General features: G+C 36.8%; 1 protein-coding gene across 2 annotated transcripts in view; it reads right to left on the bottom strand.

Moving 5' to 3' along the window:
* Nucleotides 1–21,506, bottom strand: part of LOC133525621 (potassium voltage-gated channel protein eag) — a 35,577-nt gene extending 14,071 nt beyond the window's left edge. For both annotated transcript variants that reach the window (XM_061861937.1, XM_061861938.1), the window contains exons 1-4: nucleotides 21,135–21,506; nucleotides 1,661–1,793; nucleotides 1,056–1,156; nucleotides 53–185 (exon numbers count right to left, since the gene is read on the bottom strand). In XM_061861937.1, the coding sequence (XP_061717921.1) occupies nucleotides 53–185; nucleotides 1,056–1,156; nucleotides 1,661–1,739 (313 nt within the window). In that variant the 5' untranslated portion in view covers nucleotides 1,740–1,793; nucleotides 21,135–21,506. The remainder of the gene's footprint in view (nucleotides 1–52; nucleotides 186–1,055; nucleotides 1,157–1,660; nucleotides 1,794–21,134) is intronic.
* Nucleotides 21,507–21,775: the final 269 nt, after the last annotated feature.

Here is a 21,775-nt window from a genome sequence, read left to right as displayed (position 1 = left end):
GATGGAATGCATCTTTGTGATTAAGTAGTTTTAAAACTGTAAATCAACTCACGGTTCTTCTTATAGAGCAGTATTTCGAACTGATCTGCCAGGTGGTGGTCGAGCGCTCGGTCCACGCGCTCCACCGCCTCCTTCTCCGTCAGCTCGCCGTACATCCATGCGCAGCGGCATGATTTCTGCATCACCTGTGTGGACAGAGGTAGATCATGTTTCATTACTTTCATTAGGTATAGTCAGTACATCCACGCGCAGCGACATGTCTGCATCACCTGTGTGGACAGACGTTTAGTAGATCATGTTTCATTAGGTACAGCCAAAAGAAGTGCCCCACCCCATGCATAATACATAAGTTGAAACTCAAAAACTTATACAATTGTTCAGAATATCCTCGAGGAATAAATTCCAAGTTCAAAAGGTTGTTATGCGTTATGAAAAAATAAAAAAATATTATAGGACATTATTACACAAATTGACTAAGTCCCACAGTAAGCTTAATAAGGCTTGTGTTGAGGGTACTTAGACAACGATATATATAATATATAAATATTTATAAATACTTAAATACTTACATAGAAAACACCCATGACTCAGGAACAAATATCCATGCTCATCACACGAATAAATGCCCTTACCAGGATTTGAACCCGGGACCATCAGCTTCGTAGGCAGGGTCACTACCCACTAGGCCAAAAACAGAACTAAGCAGATGAGAATGTTTTGAACTTGAACTTAATAAAGGAGAATGGTTGAGAGTAAGATTTGCAGGCGAAGGAGTACTGTTCCAAGCAGCCACTCGTGGTTGAGAAAACCTTCGTGACTGGTTAAGTTCTAATACTCGTAGATGATGTTGTTCATCTTCAATTTTTGAATTTTGTCACAGGTTAAATACAAGTTTACAGTGCTGATCAAATGAAAGCATCTTAGAAGAATTCAACCCATGGGGGTGTTAAGAAAAAGTTAATTATTTCGGAGAAGTAGGCTACGGAGACTGCTTACCATCAGGCAGGCCGTATGCTTGTTTGCCACCGACATAGCATTAAAAAAAAAAGAAGTACCTCCGCGCGATTGTAGCCGCTCATCTTGCAGAAGGTCTCGTTGCAGTAGACGATGGGGTAGTCCACGATCTGCGCGTTTGCCAGCAGAAAGCTGCTGTCTGCTGCAACAGAAAATACATTTTGGAGACATGCAGGTTTGCAGGTGTGTTAATAATCATACTTGTAACAGTCGTGAATATTTTCTAGACATCGCAACAAGCCTTATAAATGGAGAAGTAGTAAAATCAAACTACGCTATCAGATAGGTACTACGAGTATACTCGTAATCCTAAAGTAAGGGGTATTTAGCTAGCGCTTTAAGTGTTTTAGCAGCTCTAAATATTTCAGAATGTACAGTTTAGAATCTCTGGAGTATTTTTAGTTACCTAAACCAGAATTAACGCGAGAACATCGTACGATGAAAGCTGGTATTATGTAGGTATCATGGGAGTGGTATAGATGAAAGAAGGTAGAAGGAGAGTTCTGGAACCGGTACTAAACAGTTGAGAACGACTTTTAGGACACTGAGTTGAGGAGTGGAGGATACTGTTGTACAACTTTGCGGCGCCATCTGGCTTGTGTGTGCGTATTTTAGAGTGTGTATGTGTGTGTGTGCGTGTACTGACGCTGGCTCGAGGAGCGGCGGATGATGTTCTCGAGGAACGTGTTCTGCGGGGCCACGAGCCCCCGGCGCCCGCCCGGCATGCCGCGGCTGCGCCCGCGCGCTCACATGCCCCGCGCAAGCGCCCCCACGCCTCTCTGCAACAAACATTACAAAATGTATATAGGTAATAGGTACCTGAGTTACAGTATCATTAGGCACGGTTTACCGGTCTAACATAGGGAATGCTCCCGGTATCGGTACTGAGTTTGTATGATGAGAACCGGGAATTCCCGGTTCTGGTACTGTATTTGTGTAGAAAACCAGTACTGGAAGCACTCCCTAGTCTAACACCATACGGTTTACAAATGTTCCCACTACCTATAACCGTATAGTCTGTAAAGCGTGCCAACAAGTCGTAGTATTCGGAGTGGCTCTATTACCATTAGCCGTGCGTGTCAATTCCATCAATATCAGTTTAGACTTGTAATATAAAACACTTCACACCCGATGTCATAAAGCGCCCAGCCGATTATGTACCTAAGGGTTTGGTGTGTGAATTGCTCGACTGCCTTAACTTTTTTCCAGGCCGCACCAATCTACAAGGTTTTCCCAAAAAATCCAAATATATTCCAATTAATCCAGCTTTGATGATTCATTTGAAGACAAGTAACTTTTCCTGAAAGTGTAATCTAAGTTGAACCTTAAAATGGAATGCTAATGTTGAAATTCTAATGGCGCGTATGTGGTCGATAAATCGTACTATGCCTGGAAAAGGGTTAACGAGGGTTATGTTTTTAGATAATGAGTAATGGCATTCTCTCATAAAGGTGGATAGCCTATTAAACTAGCAGATACAAAGTTTAGTCATTAAAGTCGTAAGTGTCCCGGCGGGGCAGGATAGGGCATTAGCCCTGTAAAATGAAGAGACTTTATGTGGATATCTGACTGAATTTATGTACGTTATACTAAATAATTTTAATTATCAAAATAATAAACTAATTACAGTCTAGCCATGTGTGACGGTGAACCTACAATATAAAAATTAAACACTAAAACGAATCATCTAAAATACATCCAATAGTGCTCCCGTGGCATTGTGCCAAAAATGCTGGCATCATAAAATTCCCTTGCTGAATGCCTGATACACTGCGAGAAAAAGCTGCCAGCCCTCCGATCGCCAGTGGTAAGTGGTGGTGTCAATTAACTTTTTGCTTGATTTGATTCTTTTTTAAATAAGAATATTTTTTCTTTAAGGTTAAATATTTTTTTAGAGTTCGAAAAGAAAAAACGGAACCCTTATAGGATCACTTTATTGTCCGTCCGCCCGTCTGTCTGTCTGTCAAGACCCTTTATCTCGAGAACGCGTGGAGGTATCGACTTGAAATTAAAACCATATACTCAGGTCTACAGTCCTTTGAAGCTGTAAAAAAATCAAACTTCTAAGTTTACGTAAAAAAAGATACGACCGTTTCTGTCGAAAAAAAACAGTATATTTTCGACACTCTCAAGGGAATCAAAATTTATAAGGTCCCGTTCACCTAGAACTATGAAATTTGGCAAGTAATATCGTCTTATACAACATATACAGGAAAAAATCTGAAAACTATACATTTGTAAAAATTTAAAAAATAATAAGAAATGAGTTGCACGGATTGACGCAAAATTTTTGGAATTATAAAATTCATACATCGAATTTAATTAAAAATCATCACCTAGCATTGTCTTGTTTGTCACTTGTTTTTTTTTTATGACTACAGCCTATTGAAATGAATATTATAGTTGTGTTGTGAGCCCATACATGAAAAATACGTACCAAGTATACTATGGTATACGAAATCTTAATTCAACCATTACAGTCGACGAGTAGAAAAAAGGTAAAAAACGACCTTGGTGCAACTCTGTCCTTCTGTAACGTGAGAACTAACTACTTACGCTATCGATTTGAACAGTTACATTAAATATACCTAAACAAGGCAAACCCCGAAGTGTATTTTTTTTTCTTATTCACTATGGAAAATGCCCAAAATATTTGGGGCTAAATTATTCTAAAGTCAAGGTTGCACATTTCAAAACACTCTTTTTACAGTGAAAAAAAAATCGATTTACCAAGGAAAAATTTAAAAAAATACAATGGCTCACCGTAAAAAAAATCTGAAGTTTATCAAAGAAAAATTATGTTTTTTTTTTACATTAAACTAATATTATTTTATTTTATTTATTTGGCTCACAAAACAAGTTACAGACAACAGCGGACATTAAAGTATTAGCATACAGTTCAGATCTAGACTATCGGCCCGATTCGAAGAATGATTAAGACACGTTTAAGATCTTTAAAAGATCGATAAGTAAACGACGTGTCAAAATTGACGTTTATTTTATTTCGATTCCGCTGTGATCCCAATAAGATCTATCTACGATATTTCTAACAAAGTGACATTGGTTGCCTCAATTATACGACATATAAACGATATCTAAATGAGAACTTATCGTTATCGTATCTCATTCTTCGAATCGGGCCGTAAAACTCTAAACATGTGTGCGCAGAAGGATAAGGACATATAATTACAATTTATCGCTACAGAGGTGAGATGTCATTTCTACGCTAGATTATGGACAAAAAGGTAAAATAAACAGTAGCAAGATTTAGCATTTACGGAGTTGCGTACGCTAGTAATTAAACTAAATATTTTAATTTGATTAAACAAAGAGCGTTTACGCAGCTTATGGGCACAATATTTTGCGGATATTCTTTTTGAATGTGGGTGTTTGAATAAGCTGCATTCAAATATATCTAAGGATGGAATCTCGGTAACGGTTTCGTGATACGAGTATAAGCGACACATTCTTGTTATCGGGTTATGAAATGATGTATTGTTTTTGTAAATCTGTATAGATGAAATATTGTAAATGAGGGGTTGTGAGATTTGTATCGAGTGATAAAATTTAGAAGAGAAAGAAGGGTGGAACAGTCAATTTATAAAGGTACACATTATCACAATTATTAGAGGTTTTTTTATTTATTAACAATAACTTAATATTTTTTAAATTAACAATAACTCTTCTGAACTTAGTTCGAAACTTAACCGCCTAATTTGATAAATTCTTTAAAATTAATTGAGATTTCATTATCTCGGTACAATTTCAATAATTAAAATAAATATTTGCTCTATTTTATTTATAGGAATGTAGGTAACCGAGTTTCAAATAGCAACGAAAACAAATGTCCACAAAGGATTTATCAACGCATGACCGCGTTTTGCCTTGACAAGAAACACTACCATTATACGATTTACACGTGTTGAAGAATACATATAAAATCGAATTTCAGGCAAGTTTAACTATTACTTCTGTTAGTAATGTAGTACAGGCAGTTGTAGGAGGGTATCCCAATATGGGACCGGGATGAAACTCGGCGGGATACATCTTTTCAAAACATTACATCTTGTAACTAATGTGCATTAAATAAATAAAAATACAATTTAAATTATCCTGATGCAGAGGCTGTCTATCGCGATTCAGCGTGGCAACGCGGCGAGCGTGATGGGCACCTTTGCGTCTGGGAGGGCTCGGGACGGGTTGTTTGATTAATTTTTGTATTTGTGTCTTTCTTTTTGTTTACTTTTACTCCTGTTTAGTTTATAGTCAATTTTAATGTTTTTTTTTTTCATTGTATTTAAATAATTATTTATGTAACTTATTAAACTATTATTATGTGTACGTTTAAAAAATTTAAATTACTATGGAATTAAAAAAAATCATAGATAATATTCTATCTCTCATTGGATTGTGTCATTGGCTACCTACGATTGATGCTGAATGTACTATAGTAGAAAGATCGAATGCAACATTTTAAAGAAGCTCTATTTTTCATAGTCCGTTGAAAATGTAGCCTCCAATCTATTGAAACCTCGTCCATCAAAATCGATTATAAAGTTTTGACAATATGGTGGAACGCAGAACACAAACACCCACTCACTTAAACTTACCACAAAACTTAGCCATTAATGTAAAGGCAAAAATGGAGTGAGACAGGGATATATAAATATATATTTTAATATTATAGGACATTATTACACAAATTGACTAAGTCCCACAGTATGCCCAATAAGGCTTGTGTTGAGGGTACTTAGACAACGATATATATAATTTATAAATACTTAAATACATAGAAAACACTCATGACTCAGCAACAAATATCCATGCTTATCACACGAATAAATGCCCTTACCAAGATTTGAACCCGGGACCATCGGCTTCATAGGCAGGGTCACTACCCACAAGGCCAGACCGGTCGTCAAAACTATTGTATAGGCCAAATCTTGCAAGCTAAATTTGACCTACTTTTCGACTTCATGAAGCTGAAAATTTGCATACATTTGTAAGTCCAGTAACAAATGCAATATTATGGTACCATCGAGCTGATCTGATAAATGCGGACAGGAAGTGGCCATAGGAACTCTATAATAAAACAACATAACCTAATTGTGTTTGGGGTTTTTAGAATTGTCTTGATGAGTATTAGTTGCCTATGGAAAAAATAGTACAGTCAGCGATAAAAGTTCGTACCAAAAATTTTTTTTTGACAATAACTTATCCAGTTTTCATAGTTCTTTCCATTGCTAAAAATACGGGGTGTAAATAAAATAATATACGAATGACAAAAGTGTCCTTATAAGTTCGACTGTGTGCAAGTATGTGCCTAATGGATCATTGGAATTCTTGAAATCGAGCGAACAGCATTCCAAACGCTCGCGATCTTGAACAACCGAGTGATGTAGCACTGGTCATTAGTGTTTGTGGTTCCCTGTGCTCAGCAATGTGTCATAAATAATTTTCAAAAATTTAGAAGTAGAGATTTTCTTGATATTATTTTCGGCAAACCTTAGGTAAAGTTAATTTCGATTTGTATGACATATGAAATAGACGCCAATGAAATACATAAATGTTAAATGAAACAGTCATCAACAGTTAAGAACATTGAGTAATACCTAATCCATAATTTGAACTGGAAGGTTCTCAAGAAAGTTTTCAGGAATTATGGAAATTTAAGAATGTTCTGTAACCTAAGTTACATATCTAAATAGATAGACTTTCTTGCAAAACATTATCGTGACAAAAAAATGAACTTATAATAAAAATAAAACTGAAACTTAGGTCTGCTATACTAAACTAATTACTAACTACTAGGATTTTTTTGTCACGACTGTGTAGTCGCGAAAAGGCGCCGACTCAGCATGTATGCTGCAATGTTGCTGCCGTAGCGCTAGTATTCTGCTGGGACCTACGAGTATAACTTGCCCATGCTAACTTGTGCTTCAGTTACGAATCGCAAGTTCGTATTTAGGTCGAATACAGGCAGAACACCAACATTATGTTCTTGTATACTCGAAGGAATAGTGGAGCCTAATTTATTACAATTATTACTGTGGCTTACGTCACCTAAAAGTTCCCGAGGTAGTTTTAGTGTGAATCAAAGAGGATTGATTGTAATAGAGAGGTACAATCTAAGAAAAAAACGTGCCCCTTAGTTTGACATTTAAAACAGATAGCGCTGTACCGCGCCATATATTTTGGGGTCACTGAATTGTCAAACGTCAACTTTTGACAGAGTTACTGCATAATGTACAGCGCCATCTCGTTTACCAGCCAATTTCGAAACACGAAATCGTCTTAGATTTTACACATTTTACTCAATCAATGTATCTTTGGTATGAATTGAGATTGTAGGCGTTTGTTTCACCATTATTCCGAATGTGCATATGTTATCCGACAACTAGATTTTCAAACCATAGCGTTTAAAATCCTTGGCCGCGTAGCTTATGCTGCGTAGCGATCGAAACGCAACTGTCACTATCGCACTTATATGGAAGAGTGCGAAGCGTTCTATTATCGAAGCGATAGCGATCTTGGCTAGGCCGGCTGTTACTATAAAACTTATGAATCACACAGGGCCATCTACTTCAGAAGTCAGAATTGTGGTTGCTCGTCTTTTTGTGCTGTACCCCCTTGTTGAAAATATTAACAAGACTCTTAAGTATTCATTAGTTTTAACTCTTTATAGCAATTACTAATTAGGTATGTACATGTCTGGAATTGACTGGTGAGGACATACGAATGGAGTGGAGTGGTGTGATTTATAGGACGTTTATGTAATTCATTAGTAATTCTCTATGTTCTGGTGTTGGTGTTGGGTGTTCGCTAAGTAAGCATTTCACTCGTAACTCGTCGCTTGTGCTGCGTCATCATTCAACTGTCGAGCCAAATCGCGTGCGGCTTGGAGGGTCTGTCGGCCGTATTCGAACAATGATTATAAGAATGTCATAGCGATATGATATCGATCCGTCAGTGTCAAGTGACATTTCTTCAACCAAAAACGTCAATTTTGACACAGACAGATCGATATCGTATTGCTGTGAAATCTTATAATCGGTACCGCATTTCTTTGACCAAAAACGTCACTTTTGATTCATACGGCCGTGTTTACTCTTAAATGTCATTTCGACTTATCGAGACTAGATAGAGAACGTGTAACTTACGCTAGTTTCCTCTCTCCAAGTTTCCATCCATCACACATAATTTCAGAGATATTTTCCATTTTTTTTAAACTTTTCCATCTCACATTCTGCACATCTACATCCAACTCCCTGCACCTATAGAACTTATAGAAGTATATGCATGTAGGGTTAAGGACCTCCTTTGTGCACACCTACACTCGTTTGTGCAGTTTGTGTTAATGATTCCAGGCCCGAAATCCACAAAAAAACGCTCTTCGACATTGATCGACGCTGGCGACGACGTCGACCGCCATCCACATAGCCTAACACGCATAACCCGCAACAGCCAATGAAAATCCAGTTCGAATTTGGGATTTGTTCACCGTATTGGTAAACAATTGAATGAGTTGTCCAGTAGTCGTTACGGCGTTTGCATTGGTGGGGTAGCATACACAACATTGAAAAAGAAATTTAAGGTGGACAGGCTTACCAACCGATTTTCTCCAGACAATACAGTTTCCCCACAATACATTTTTGGAGTCAAATGAAATAGTAACGAGTGCATCGAATTACGCTCGCCTACAGACGCCGGAGCCCTGAATAATTAAGGAACGCCGAGCTTAACGCTCCGTTACGTTGTTGGCTAAAAGCCGTTGCTTTTTATTTCCCTGCAGCATGACCTTAGCGCTGTAGGACGTAAGTGGGCGGGGCTGCACGCGTAACCATATTAACCGAGATAGACATAGACTACTAAGAAGCGTAGCGCCAAATCCACTTATAACGTAAATTTGCTCATCATTGCCTATCATGCCAAACATGCCTTGACATTGTATGCCCTGATATTTCCACGCCACATACCTTATCGACTTTTAACTAGTGTTGGTTAAGACTCGAGTAATTTGAGTCCTCTGCTTTGAAACTCGACTCAGTTTTTCAAACTCACATATTAAGCGAGTTCTTTTCAACTTGTTAGACTCGAGTCTTGTAAGGACCTAAGGACTTGAGTCCTTTTCAGAGAACTCTAAATTTTTTTGTTTGCAAAATTTCGAAATGCTTTGTCTTTAAGTAATATTCGTGGATTAGGCACACAAATTGTACAATAACGCATGATTATGACTTGACGTCATATTACAAGTAATACAGACCTTACACACATACATCATTACATATATATATTTATTGTATTATTAGTACATTTCACAATCATGTTCTTAATCAAATACAAATTGAGACGAAACGCTGTTGTGACGTCACTGTATGCAAAGAAGTACCATTAGGCAAAGGCTCTGCACGCAAGCACCCTCCACGCTGAGTGCACTACTGGATAAGATAGCCGCCCACTCTTGCACCGAGTGCATCGCGCCGCGAAGTGCGGTCTCCAATAGCCCATTTTTATGGCGAACGAGTATATTAACTTGTAGGATTTTAAGAAAAATTCCCATCGTTGGGCACTTGGGACCGATGTTCCAAAATGGCCTCTCGATGTATCTTGACATGAAGTCAGTAGCTTGCCCTACCTCAGTATTTTTACCTATTTATTTCCAGACACGAAGATTAATTGGACAATTTAATTTTGGGCTTCGGTACCGTTAAAACTGTAGTTCTCTTACGGTAAGTGTCGCTACGCGCCTTCCTTAGACTTACGTATAAGTTCACCGTCACGTCGCACAGCCAGTTTCGGAAGCTTAGGTTAAGGGACGATTAGACCGGAGGTCCGAATGGTGGTGGTGGAGGTGGGTGGGTATCGCATAGGTTTTTAGAATTTTTCCTTCAATTTAACAATTGTAATTTGGTCAGCAAATGGCACTGTTTAGTAGTAATACTACTATTATATGTGACCGCGGCCGGTAAAACGTGCTACTTTGTCGCTTGCCATAAGGAGGAGATTTGTTTGTATCTTTATACGAATAACCTGACAAGGCGTCCTTATGGTAAGCGAAAGTGCGGCATTTTGCCGGTCGCCGTCACATATTATTACATTAATTGTATACTAAGAAGTGCTATTTAATTTAAGCAAGTGGTGTATAGTAAGCACCCCTATAATGAAACAGGCACCAGTAATGGGATGGCATACTTAGGCAAATCCTGTAACATAAGTATTTATCATCAGTTTTAAACACTGCCAGTGTTTTACCATAAACAAAAGCCTGTTGTTGCTTAAGTTTGATGTTTCATTGGTTTTTCTTTATTTTAAAATGAATGGCGCCATACATACCATGACTGGAGCAAAAAAACATAATTTTACTTGTTAATAATATCGAAACAAATTGCAGTATCTTTCATCACAGTCTTTCATTAATTACATTGAAAACAGAAAGGACAAATAGAACAACGCATAAAGTGGAAAAGTTTTACAGGTGCCGAGAAAATATTAAAATACTTCAGATTTTCTCTTAAATGTTCCATGACTGGTGCCGTTAACATATACTGAACATACCTCTCTGATTACTTATGAATAATTTATAATTCATTCCGAGATTGCAGTTACACTTGGTTAGCATTATCGTGGTGATCATTTATCTCATCTGTCTCGGTTTCTAATTATAAACCTACAGCAACAGTCAAGTAAGCGCCAACAGTCCCGCTGCGAGTAATGTTAACGTAAACGTACAGGTCAATTCAAATATACACGGATATTTATCAGAATGATATCTAACTGATGATATTCGGTTATCGTGCATTTCGCTCGTACTTATGCGTACATGAATAACATTCAAGTACCATTCTGATGTCAGTTTACGTTCGAATTGACCTGAATATCAATTCAAGATAAACATTTTAATTCGAATAAAATCGTTTCTACCAACTGGTGAACTTTACCAAGCAACGCTATATGTGCTACGCCGTAGCTCGTAGCAAATCGTAGCAACCTTTTTACTAACATCATAGTTAAGTAGTAAGCGCTGGTGGCCTAGCGGTAAGTGCGAGGTGGCTTGTAATCCGGAGGTCGTGGGTTCAAACCCCGGCTCCAACCAATGAGTTTTTCGGAACTTATGTACGAAATATCACTGATATTAACCAGTCGCTTTTCGGTGAAAACATCGTGAGAAAACCGGACTTATCCCAATAAGGTCTACTTTACCCTCTGGATTGGAGTCGCTTTCGTAAAAACTAGTGCCTACGCCAAATCTTGGGATTAGTTGTCAAGGCTCCCATGAGCCGTGGCAAAATGCCAGGATAACGCGAGGAAGAAGAGGAGAGATAGTTAAGTAGTAAATAGTAACTCATTTGACTCATTTCTCTATGCTACTTAAATATTCCGTTTAATGTAGTCGTTGTTCCAAGAATTGCGCTTATGTAAATTCTCTGCGGTTCAAGTAAATAGAAATTGATAACGACTACACAGGGGCGCAATCACGAATTGCGTTTTAACAGCTGGTGACATCGTTAACCTTGTGACAGTCGTGGCACGAACAGACTCTACGAGACGAAGTTTAACTTTTTAACTAGTGCGACTTCAAATATGATTTTATCAAAATATAGGATTTGTGAATGCAACGGAGCAGTATTCAAACTTTAGATATCTAATGTTGATTTGTTATTGATATGTTATTTTATTAAGTGCAACGCATCAAAATTGAGAGAGACATGCATCAAAATTAAATATCATAAATCAATCTAATAACCAGCAAATCAACTCAATTAAAATTTCGTATGTCGGGTTGCCTAATTGCCTTCATCGTGCCATATCAGCAAAAAAACGTTAGAAAGGCTAAATGGTCCTACCTACACTGAGAAAAAAACATTTAAAATAATTGAAATCTGTTCCGAAACGACAGTAAACTACTCTTTTGAGCTAGCTAAAATGTAGTGACTGTCCGTTTGTTTTTGTCGTTTTTCAATACTCAGAAATGTTCAAACAGGTAACGTTACTGTTTTTCAAACATTTGTTGATATTGTAAAAAGCAGTTCATCGTAATGAAAATCACTTTAATGTTTGCTCGATAGACCATATTTTTTCAGTATACTTCTATAAATCAAAAAAATCGCAGATTCTTACTGTATGGAATATACAGTATCGATTAAATCTGACTTTTTGTAATAACTATTATTATGAAGAAATGTTTTCATGGATAATGTTTATGTACCATGACTTTCAAGGTGAACATTATTACCGCCTGACTATATAGTCGCCTGTAGAAGTCGGCGGCGATGACATTAAACACGCAACCGAATAACCGGACTGGTTGACTCGTTTCAGTAACCTTTACTGACGAAACCACCCACTGTTAATGCGTAGGGGAAATACGAGTACCTACAATACCTATCGTCAAGGAAGTTGAAAGATATCTACCTAAACTAACCATAAATTTTGACACAAAGTTATTTGTCCCTAGAGAATATGATTTTAAAAATAATTTAGTTAAGTTTTATATACCAGTGTGGTGACTATATCCCAAGCCTGTGCCCAGCAGTGGGACGTATATAGGCTGAATTATTATTATGTACCTAATAAGGGGACTAATAACGAATAAAACATGCCTAATGATTATTCCTTTTTTCAGCCTTCGCCTTGATACATGCCTCTATATACGAATTTTTTTTTCGTTAAAATAAGACGTTCTTTTGAGGCTGTAAGGAAAAATACCTTGCGAAAACAAATAACTTTTGTACCAGTAACCTCTGACCGCGTGGAACGAATGAAACAAAGTTTAATTCAGGCGCTACCCTTTCTGTCTTCCAACATGAGTCCTAATGATATGTATAATTCATTCTTTCACACTTTTATGGAAAATTATAATGCGATATTTACTACAAAATCGGTCATGGTTAGTGATGCATCAGTTTTTAGTGAGTGGGCTACTGCAGAGTTACATCAACGAAGACGTGCATTGTATGCCTTGTATGAGGAACGGCGGTTCAATACGAGTGATGAATTTAAGGAATATGTTAAACAATATTCGAAGAAGTTTAAAATAGATTGCCATATCGCTAAGCGTAATTATATAAGTCAAACAATAAAAACTAGCTCTGATATAATTAAAACAACGTGGAAAGTAATTAATGTGGAGACTGGTAGATCAAAGCAAAGGATGAAAGATCTTAAACTAAAAATTGATGACAAAATCGTAGATTCCAGTTTAGATGTAGCAACAGAATTTGAAAAATTCTTCACCGAGGTACCAGCTTCCACAACTAAGAACTTAAATTCATCACCCTCGTCTGCCGTTACACTGTTAGAAGAGAATGTCCCAGAATGTACTAGAAACCTTAATTTTGAACATGTGAGTGCCTCAGATATATTAAAGGCGTTTAAATCAATTAATGTAAAAAAAACTAGTGACCTTTGGGGAGTCTCCGTTCATACTGTCAAATCCTTAATAGAAGTTGTAGCGCCTGACCTGGTAGTTATATTTAATAACAGTGTTGACTGCGGTGAGTTTCCTGATCTAATGAAACATAGTAAAGTCACTCCTTTATTTAAATCAGGTAGCACATCCGACCCCACTAACTTTAGACCGATATCAGTGTTACCAACATTCAGCAAAATTTTTGAAAAAATAGTTTTGAGTCAGTTATTGAAACATTTTAACATTAATAATCTAATGCACAACAAACAATTTGGTTTTACACGGGGTCGCTCAACAACCGACGCTGGTGTTGAGCTAATTAAACAGATCTTCGATGCCTGGGAGGAGTCACAGGATGCTTTAGGTATCTTCTGTGACTTATCTAAGGCCTTCGATTGCGTCTATCATGAAACATTGATCAGGAAACTGCACTATTATGGAGTAAGAGGCTCGGCACTGAATTTAATAAAGTCTTACTTACACGGTAGAATACAAAGGGTTGATGTGAGTGGACAGCGATCACCGGGGTCATTGGTCTCTATGGGTGTACCGCAGGGATCAATATTGGGGCCGTTCCTGTTCCTTATCTACATTAATGACCTGCCTTACCTAGTAAAGACCCACCATGACATAGTATTGTTTGCAGACGATACTTCACTTATTTTCAAAGTCAAACGACAGCAACAAGCTTGCAGTGATGTAAACAATGCTATTTCTAAAGTAAGTAGTAAATTGGTTTAATGTTAATAATTTATTGTTAAATGAGAAAAAGACTAAGTGTATTAAGTTTGTTACAAGTCACATAAGGAATGAGCAAACAGGTGTCATTGTCAAGGATGAGGAATTGGAACTAGTAGATAGCACAGTTTTTCTTGGTATAACTTTAGATTCTAAACTACAATGGGGTCCCCATATTGCTAATCTCTCGAATAGACTGAGTTCTGCAGCTTTTGCAGTGAGCAAGATCCGTCAGTTAACAGACGTGAAAACAGCTCGATTAGTTTACTTTAGTTACTTTCATAGCATTATGTCATATGGTATTTTACTATGGGGTAGTGCTTCAGAGATAAATACCATTTTTGTTCTGCAGAAGAGGGCTATTCGTGCAATATATAAAATGTACCATAGAGACACACTTAGAGATAAGTTTAAGGACATTAACATAATGACAGTACACTGTCAATATATTTATGAGAATATTCTGTATGTACATAAAAACATTGCCAGTTTTAAGAAAAACTGTGAAATACATAATATTAATACTAGAAATAAGCATAAGCTCGCAGTGCCCTTCACTAGGCTCCATAAAATTAAGAAATCATTCATGGGTAATTGTGTAAGATTTTACAATAAACTTCCTAATATTATAACTGAATTGTCTGTTAGTAAATTTAAAAATTATGTAAAACGTAAGCTTATCTCTAAAGCCTATTATAGCACACAAGACTACATGAATGATGAAACACCGTGGGATTAAGTGTGATTGTAAAGAATGAATTATTTATTGTTATGTTATTAATGATGAAATTGATAATTCAATGTATATATATACCGTATTTTTTGACATTTAGATTTTATTCTAGAAAGGTTCTAGACTAGTATTTTTATACAATTTTGATGTATGACGATCTTTTTATGAAATTCTTATTATTAAGTTTACCATATCTATAATAGTTCAATGTTTTTTTAGAACAATAATAACTGCATCAATAAATTGCTCTGATATTTAGATTAAGATGATATTTGTAAAATTTGACGATTTAAAAGTGCTTGTTGCTAGGCCTATTTGAATAAAGAATATTTTGATTTTTTTTTTTTTTTTTTTTATTGTGTTGGTTGGACAAGCCAAAATTTGATTCTTTGAATAAAAAAAATATAAGGATGCCCTCTCTACGTGGCACAAAACAATTAGTTCGTCACAGAATACGTTTAAATATTCAAACTCTTAGTGACCGTCGAGATTCCACTGATTCCGTTTTGCTTTTTAAGATTTTCCATTCACAATTAGAAGCCCCTATTCTTTTACATAAAATCTGTTTTAGAGTTCCGCGAAGACGTGAGCGCTGTTGTCGTAAAAGAAACTTATTTTTTATTCCATTCAGCAGGACTGGTTACGGTGGGAATGTATTTATCAAACGCGCATGTAAACTTTTTAATGAGAATCAAAAACTTAATGATTTAGACATTTTTAACTGTTCACTAACACAACTTAAGAATGCATTTAAATATTGATTATAACTGGAATTTGTTATTTGCTTAAATTTAATGTACTACGAGACTACGACGTATATGTAACTTATTTTCTGCAGACGTATCAAATCACTGATTTACATATTTCAAGTATTTGTTATTATAAAATACAGATTTAAGTATTTTTGTTTTTTGTAATAGCCACGGACCTGTTTATATTTTATTTCTACATATGAAACTATAGGTCTATTTTTTGTCTATAAGTTTTGATCAAAAATTGTGTATGACTGTTTGTTTCTAAATAAATAGAAAAAAAAAAACAAAAAGATTATTTTAAAAGCTGCAGTGTCGAAATTCCCGACGTATGTGATGAAAAAGTGCAGGTGCTAATTTTTTTCGTCGCTCATTAATTAATATACAAGTATTAACGAAGGGATGACAACATCGAATAATCATTATGCATTCGAAATCGTTATTAGTTTCTCTATTTAATATGTAAAACCTAATTCAGCAACCTTAAATTCATAGTTGTCAATTAATATAGTTTCAGAATTTATGGCTAGACCATCTTGCTTTAAAATGAATTCATAAGTAATTACCTACAGTAGGTAATACCAGCGGGGCTAGCACATATTGGCGCAACAGTATCTCGCGGCAAAATAGACCTCTTTAATTAACTTAGAAAAATGCGGGTAGTCTATCTCGCCGTATAAGTGGCAGCGTCGATCAAACGTTTGTCGAGAAGTCGGAGCTAATTCGACTTTTCCTTTTCTCCATGAGCAGACATAGAAGTTATTGTGGCAAAATAAAGTGATTGACAAAAGCAAATATCGACATGTTTGTTATCGATGTTACCTTAACATCATAATTTTTTAACATCGTATAAGAAGATAGTTAACGCGAAATAGTTAGTTTTCTATGCTTTTGGCACTGTACACTACAGTTTACGTTTTTATGTTTAAGTACTAAATATAATTTGATAAAGAAATTATGTACTGTTTTGTAATTGGTTTTCATTCTTGAAATTGCTCGGTGATTTACAGGATGTAGAAGTTACATCTTTTAATTATTAATCTATGACTGACTTATCGATTACAAATTTATCGATGTTTCATTTTGTCAAACACTCGTTTGTACCACAAAAACTTCTGTTTGTCCATGAGCCTTAGTAAACGTGAGCTAAAAATTATAACCAAGCCGGTGGGAACCGTGTTCTATTGGACGGCCTGTAGCTGGTGCCTGAGTGCGAATGAGTGACATGATAGATCATAAAAACGCAATCATCCTCTATCCATAGGGGGACCCAGTTGAAATAAAAAACGAACAGAAGTGTACATGGCTAACATTGCTACTGTATTGATGATGTGACGGCGGAATTGACTATTCATTTCTATAGGTATTTATCGTTTGAAGTTGAAGTTTTGCAAACGTTGTGGTAAATTAACTTTTAACTTTGATGTAATCGCAATTGTCTTCATCGGTAGTATTACAACATGCATTTGGGTATCTATTCGGTACATTATAGTACACAATACAAGAAAATACGAATGATTGTCTTAATTAATGCCAAGCATTCGCTGCCACAGTCAACCATCGGGTAAAGATAGAAAATAAACAAAATAATTACATCACCAACTAGTAGGTAAGACAGAAGGAATTATCTTGTATATCATAGTCACAACCTTGCAAATTGTATCATAACCCTCATTTTGCTTCGCCGTGATCGGATAAAGTACAGGTATATAATTTGTTGCACGAAACCGAAGCCAAGGTTCACCGCCGTCAACGCCACCGCAGAAGCCTGGCCTCGGTAAAGCGAAACTTAATGATGTTTTGGTAGTTTTTCTTATAACTTTTCAAAATGTTTGAATATGAAGGATTGGGTAAAGATAAATTTGCGATCTTTATGTTTTCTGTAAATTCAACAGTTTTAGGATTGAGAGGTCCTGGGTTTCCGAATTAATAAAGTTTAGCAAATGATACATCCAAATTTATTTTGTACGTGGCTGACATTACGAGTTGTATAAAGAACTGTCACTATCACATGTATGCAGATGACCTACAAATTTACAAAACGTTCCACCCTCGGGAGATACAAACTGCCTTGGAGCTATTGAATCAGGATCTTGATCGTATCGATGTTTGGTCTGAACAGTGTGACTTAGTCCTTAACCCCAACAAGTCAAAGTTTCTAGTGCTCGGCACTAAAGGCCAAGTTGACAAACTCGCCAGCTTTGATATCAATGTTGTGCTCGGAAGGGATCGCCTCGAACGAGTCTCGGTAGCCCGTAACCTTGGCCTAATCTTAGACGAGCGCTTGCGTTTTGAACAACATGTACTCGATGTCGCTAAAAACTGCTACTATAGATTGAGAGTACTATACCAGGTTCGTCAATATCTCAGTGTCGACCTAAGAATAAAATTATGCGACACCTTAATATTATCCAAACTCAACTATGTCGATACTGTGATTAACGGTTGCTTGCTGGCTCGTTCAAAGGCGCTCCTACAACGCATCCAGAATGCTTGTGCCCGTTTCTGTTTTCACATCCCTCCACGTGCTCATGTCACCCCTTATCTTAACAGTGGTAAGATGTTGAAAATGGAAGCACGTCGATCATTGCACTTTGCGACCTTACTTTTCGGTGTGGTAAATTTTCAACAACCCCAATACCTTTTTAACAAGTTGTCGTTCTCCTCCCGTCCAATGAGAGATGGCATTCGACTTCTCTGTCCGAGACACGGCAGTTCAGCAGCATTTCGTGGCAGTTTTCGCTACTCTGCTACGAAATGCTGGAACAACATACCCCCTCCAATACGTAACTCTAAAACATTACTCACTTTTAAACTTAAATTTAAACAATATCTTTTCAGCTTCCAACTGCCGTGTTCTTCGCGATCCATGCACCTTAGTTAGATTATGATTATTTTATGTTATAATTGAATTATTTATCTATTTTTAACGAGTTGCCTTTTTATGTATATATGCTTTACTATATATTAAACTAAATACATGTCTGACTTTACCTGTTTATATTTTTATATATTTTTAGATATTCCCAACCCACTCACTTCCGCTTTGAAATTTTTCCGTGCATTAGTTTCTAACTTGTGTTAAATATTAATACTTGCTAAATCACTGACTGACACTGCCTTTACTGTTCCGAGCTATCTTCTTGCCCTGGGCTCCACGGAAGACCAGCGCTGTAGCATATATATGTTAGAGCATATGCTGAGTGGTGTCCAATTGTAGCCTCTATTACAGCATCATCACTGTAACTATTGCATGTTAGTATAAGTTACAAGTAGTTATAACTGTTTAGTGTACTAGATCTTCTCTCTTACTTTTTTTGTTTTCTAATGTGGTGCTGTTTGTAGATGGTTTTGCAATAAACGTTTTTCTATTCTATTCTATTCTTAAATAACAATGAGTTAGGTTACATACTTCGTCTTCGGAAGTATAAGTAACCTCGGCAAAGGGCATCCAAGGTGTAAATAAACCTTAAGTATAGCGAGCAAGAGCAAAGTTTAAATCGCCTAGAGTCAATGCCGGCGTTCTCAGACTAATTGGATTTAAACGTGTCTCCGCTCCACGGGAATACACCGGGCCGTTAGGATACGTAATAGGTATTGGTAAGCTTATCCCATCTGTCCGGTACCTATATTAAATCAGTTTGCATACATTTAGGTCTATATGTGACCGAAACCGGCAAAACGTCCCACTTTGTCGTTTGTCATAAGGACGCCTTGACAGGTTATTCGTATAAAGATACAACATCAAATCTCGTCCTTATGGCAAGCGACGAATTAAGACGTTTTGCCGGTTTCGGTCACATATAATGTCATCAAAAACCTAACTTGTAAAAAAAACCAAGTCTCGCAACAGTCGCAACTCAGTTCTTCTACCATAAAAAGTAGTGAGATCCATGTAATAAATACCAAGTGGGTTAATTTATTCAGTCCCTACATATCTAAGGGACCTTTCTGTCTCAAGTTATTACGTAATTAGCTAACCTAATAACATCTTATAGTGACCATATCAATATAAAAAATCTTTTATGTTTTAGAAGGCTGAATTGTATGTAACAATACAGCCTTCAGGTTTCATCCACAACGAATTTATAGGGGGGGGCGAAAATGGCCAGAACTGCTTCAAGAAAAGGATGATGATACGGCCGTGCCGCTTTTTTGCTCGCCTTGGCGGGGGCACTGCCGTGCCCCCAGATTATAAGAGTGATGACCAATCACCGCCGCATGAGGATCGACGGCGCTGAGCTATCATACTTATGGGGATACTTATGTATTTTTGACGACCGGTTTGGCCTAGTGGGTAGTGACCCTGCCTACGAAGCTGATGGTCCCGGGTTCAAATCCTGGTAAGGGCATTTATTTGTGTGATGAGCATGGATATTTGTTCCTGAGTCGTGGGTGTTTTCTATGTATTTAAGTATTTATAAATATTTATATATTATATATATCGTTGCCCAAGTACCCTCATCACAAGCCTTATTGAGCTTACTGTGGGACTTAGTCAATTTGTGTAATAATGTCCTATAATATTTATTTATTTATGCAATATTGGCTTCGTGCAAGGTTCATGGTGGGGTAAGGAAAGCGATCCCAGCGCATAAGGTGGAAAACTTAGAACTGTGATAGCTTCTTTAACATTTCGTACAAGTTATATGGCTCGAAATGACACTTTAATTTACGATTACTCCTAAAATATTCATTTAAATTGTATGGTGTAGAGGATCATTGTAATCTGTATGACATGAAATGCTTAATATAACTAACGTATATAATTTGATAATTATTCATACTGTATCCGTGAAAATAAATAGCTTTGCAAATGCCACATATTATGTGATCTTTTTCTAGAAGTTAAGAATGGGTATAGTAATTCGTCCTTAAAAGACAGATATTCAACATCGTGGACTTTTTTGTAGACCCATGAAAGAGAGAAAACCCTACTATACATTGTGTTGCAATAGCTCAAACGGATTAGGCAGCGTTTTCGATTAAAGCTCCTAGCCAGCGTGATTTTTTTCCGACAACATCGTTAACCAATTTACACAAAACCTAAACAAATTAACCTAAACCTTCTTCAAAAATCACTATATTGATAGATAAGAAAGTCTTATGAAAATCCGTTCAGTAGTTTTTAGTTTTGGAGTAGTTTTATAAGATGTAGTGAATTGACGTTTTCCCCTAGACTTGCGGATGCTAGGTTGCGTGACAGTCGTGCACATAGCGAATAGTGGTCTATTCACCAGATCAATGGGCCAAGCCAAATGGCAATATTTATAGAAAATATCAATGGAACTTAAATAATTTATGAACATGATGACTCTTCGGGACTCTTCGGTCGCATTTGTGATTCCGATACATTGTTATTTTGCGAATGATGTTTCTCAAGATAAATAACTATGGTTTCTGCTCGCGTCTATACATATACATAGGTAGTGCTAGAACTACTAAGTAGTAGTACTAAGAAAGGAGTATAATACTAGAGGAAAGGTACCTGTCTCCGCCGCGCGAGGATCGCCGACGCCGGGCCGTCAGGACATGGGGCAGCAATGCTCCTGCGTCTGGAATGCACCACCATCACCAGCTCAACGCACACACGGTTATACTGTTGTCGAGTTAGGGCCAGCCTTCTTCATTCTTAGGAACAAGAACTGCAACGTCATTCAATCTTAGGTGTAAAAGAAAAAAACTACGAGCGCGAGTATTTACTGCATACGCATTGAAAGGTTCAAGAGGTTTGACCTAAATGGTTCAATCTCGAGACTAATCCCTAACTCCATTATAATTTAAATACACAGCAAGCACCCAGACTTGACTCCACACCCTGTTACAGACCTGCTTACACAGAAATCCCGTTTTCTTTAGCAAATATAACTCTAAGTTATAGAACAGGTACTTATTTTGTAAATTCAACGTTGGCGGCGAAACATTTTGGTGTACCTTCTCTTTTTAACCGTAGGATATACTTAGACGTTATGTTTTTGTTTAAAATTCTAAAAAATATTATTAGTTGTCCTAATCTACTAAGATTAGTTACTTTCAGTTGTCCGCATCACCCCTTACGCCCTCGGTCGCTGTTTCATATTAGTTTTTCGGTCAAAAACTATTCCAGGCATACCTTTTTCAGACGAGTTC

Source organism: Cydia pomonella, chromosome 15, assembly GCF_033807575.1.
Source record: "Cydia pomonella isolate Wapato2018A chromosome 15, ilCydPomo1, whole genome shotgun sequence".
Lineage (NCBI taxonomy): Eukaryota > Metazoa > Arthropoda > Insecta > Lepidoptera > Tortricidae > Cydia > Cydia pomonella.
This window is presented reverse-complemented; position numbering and strand designations above follow the sequence as displayed.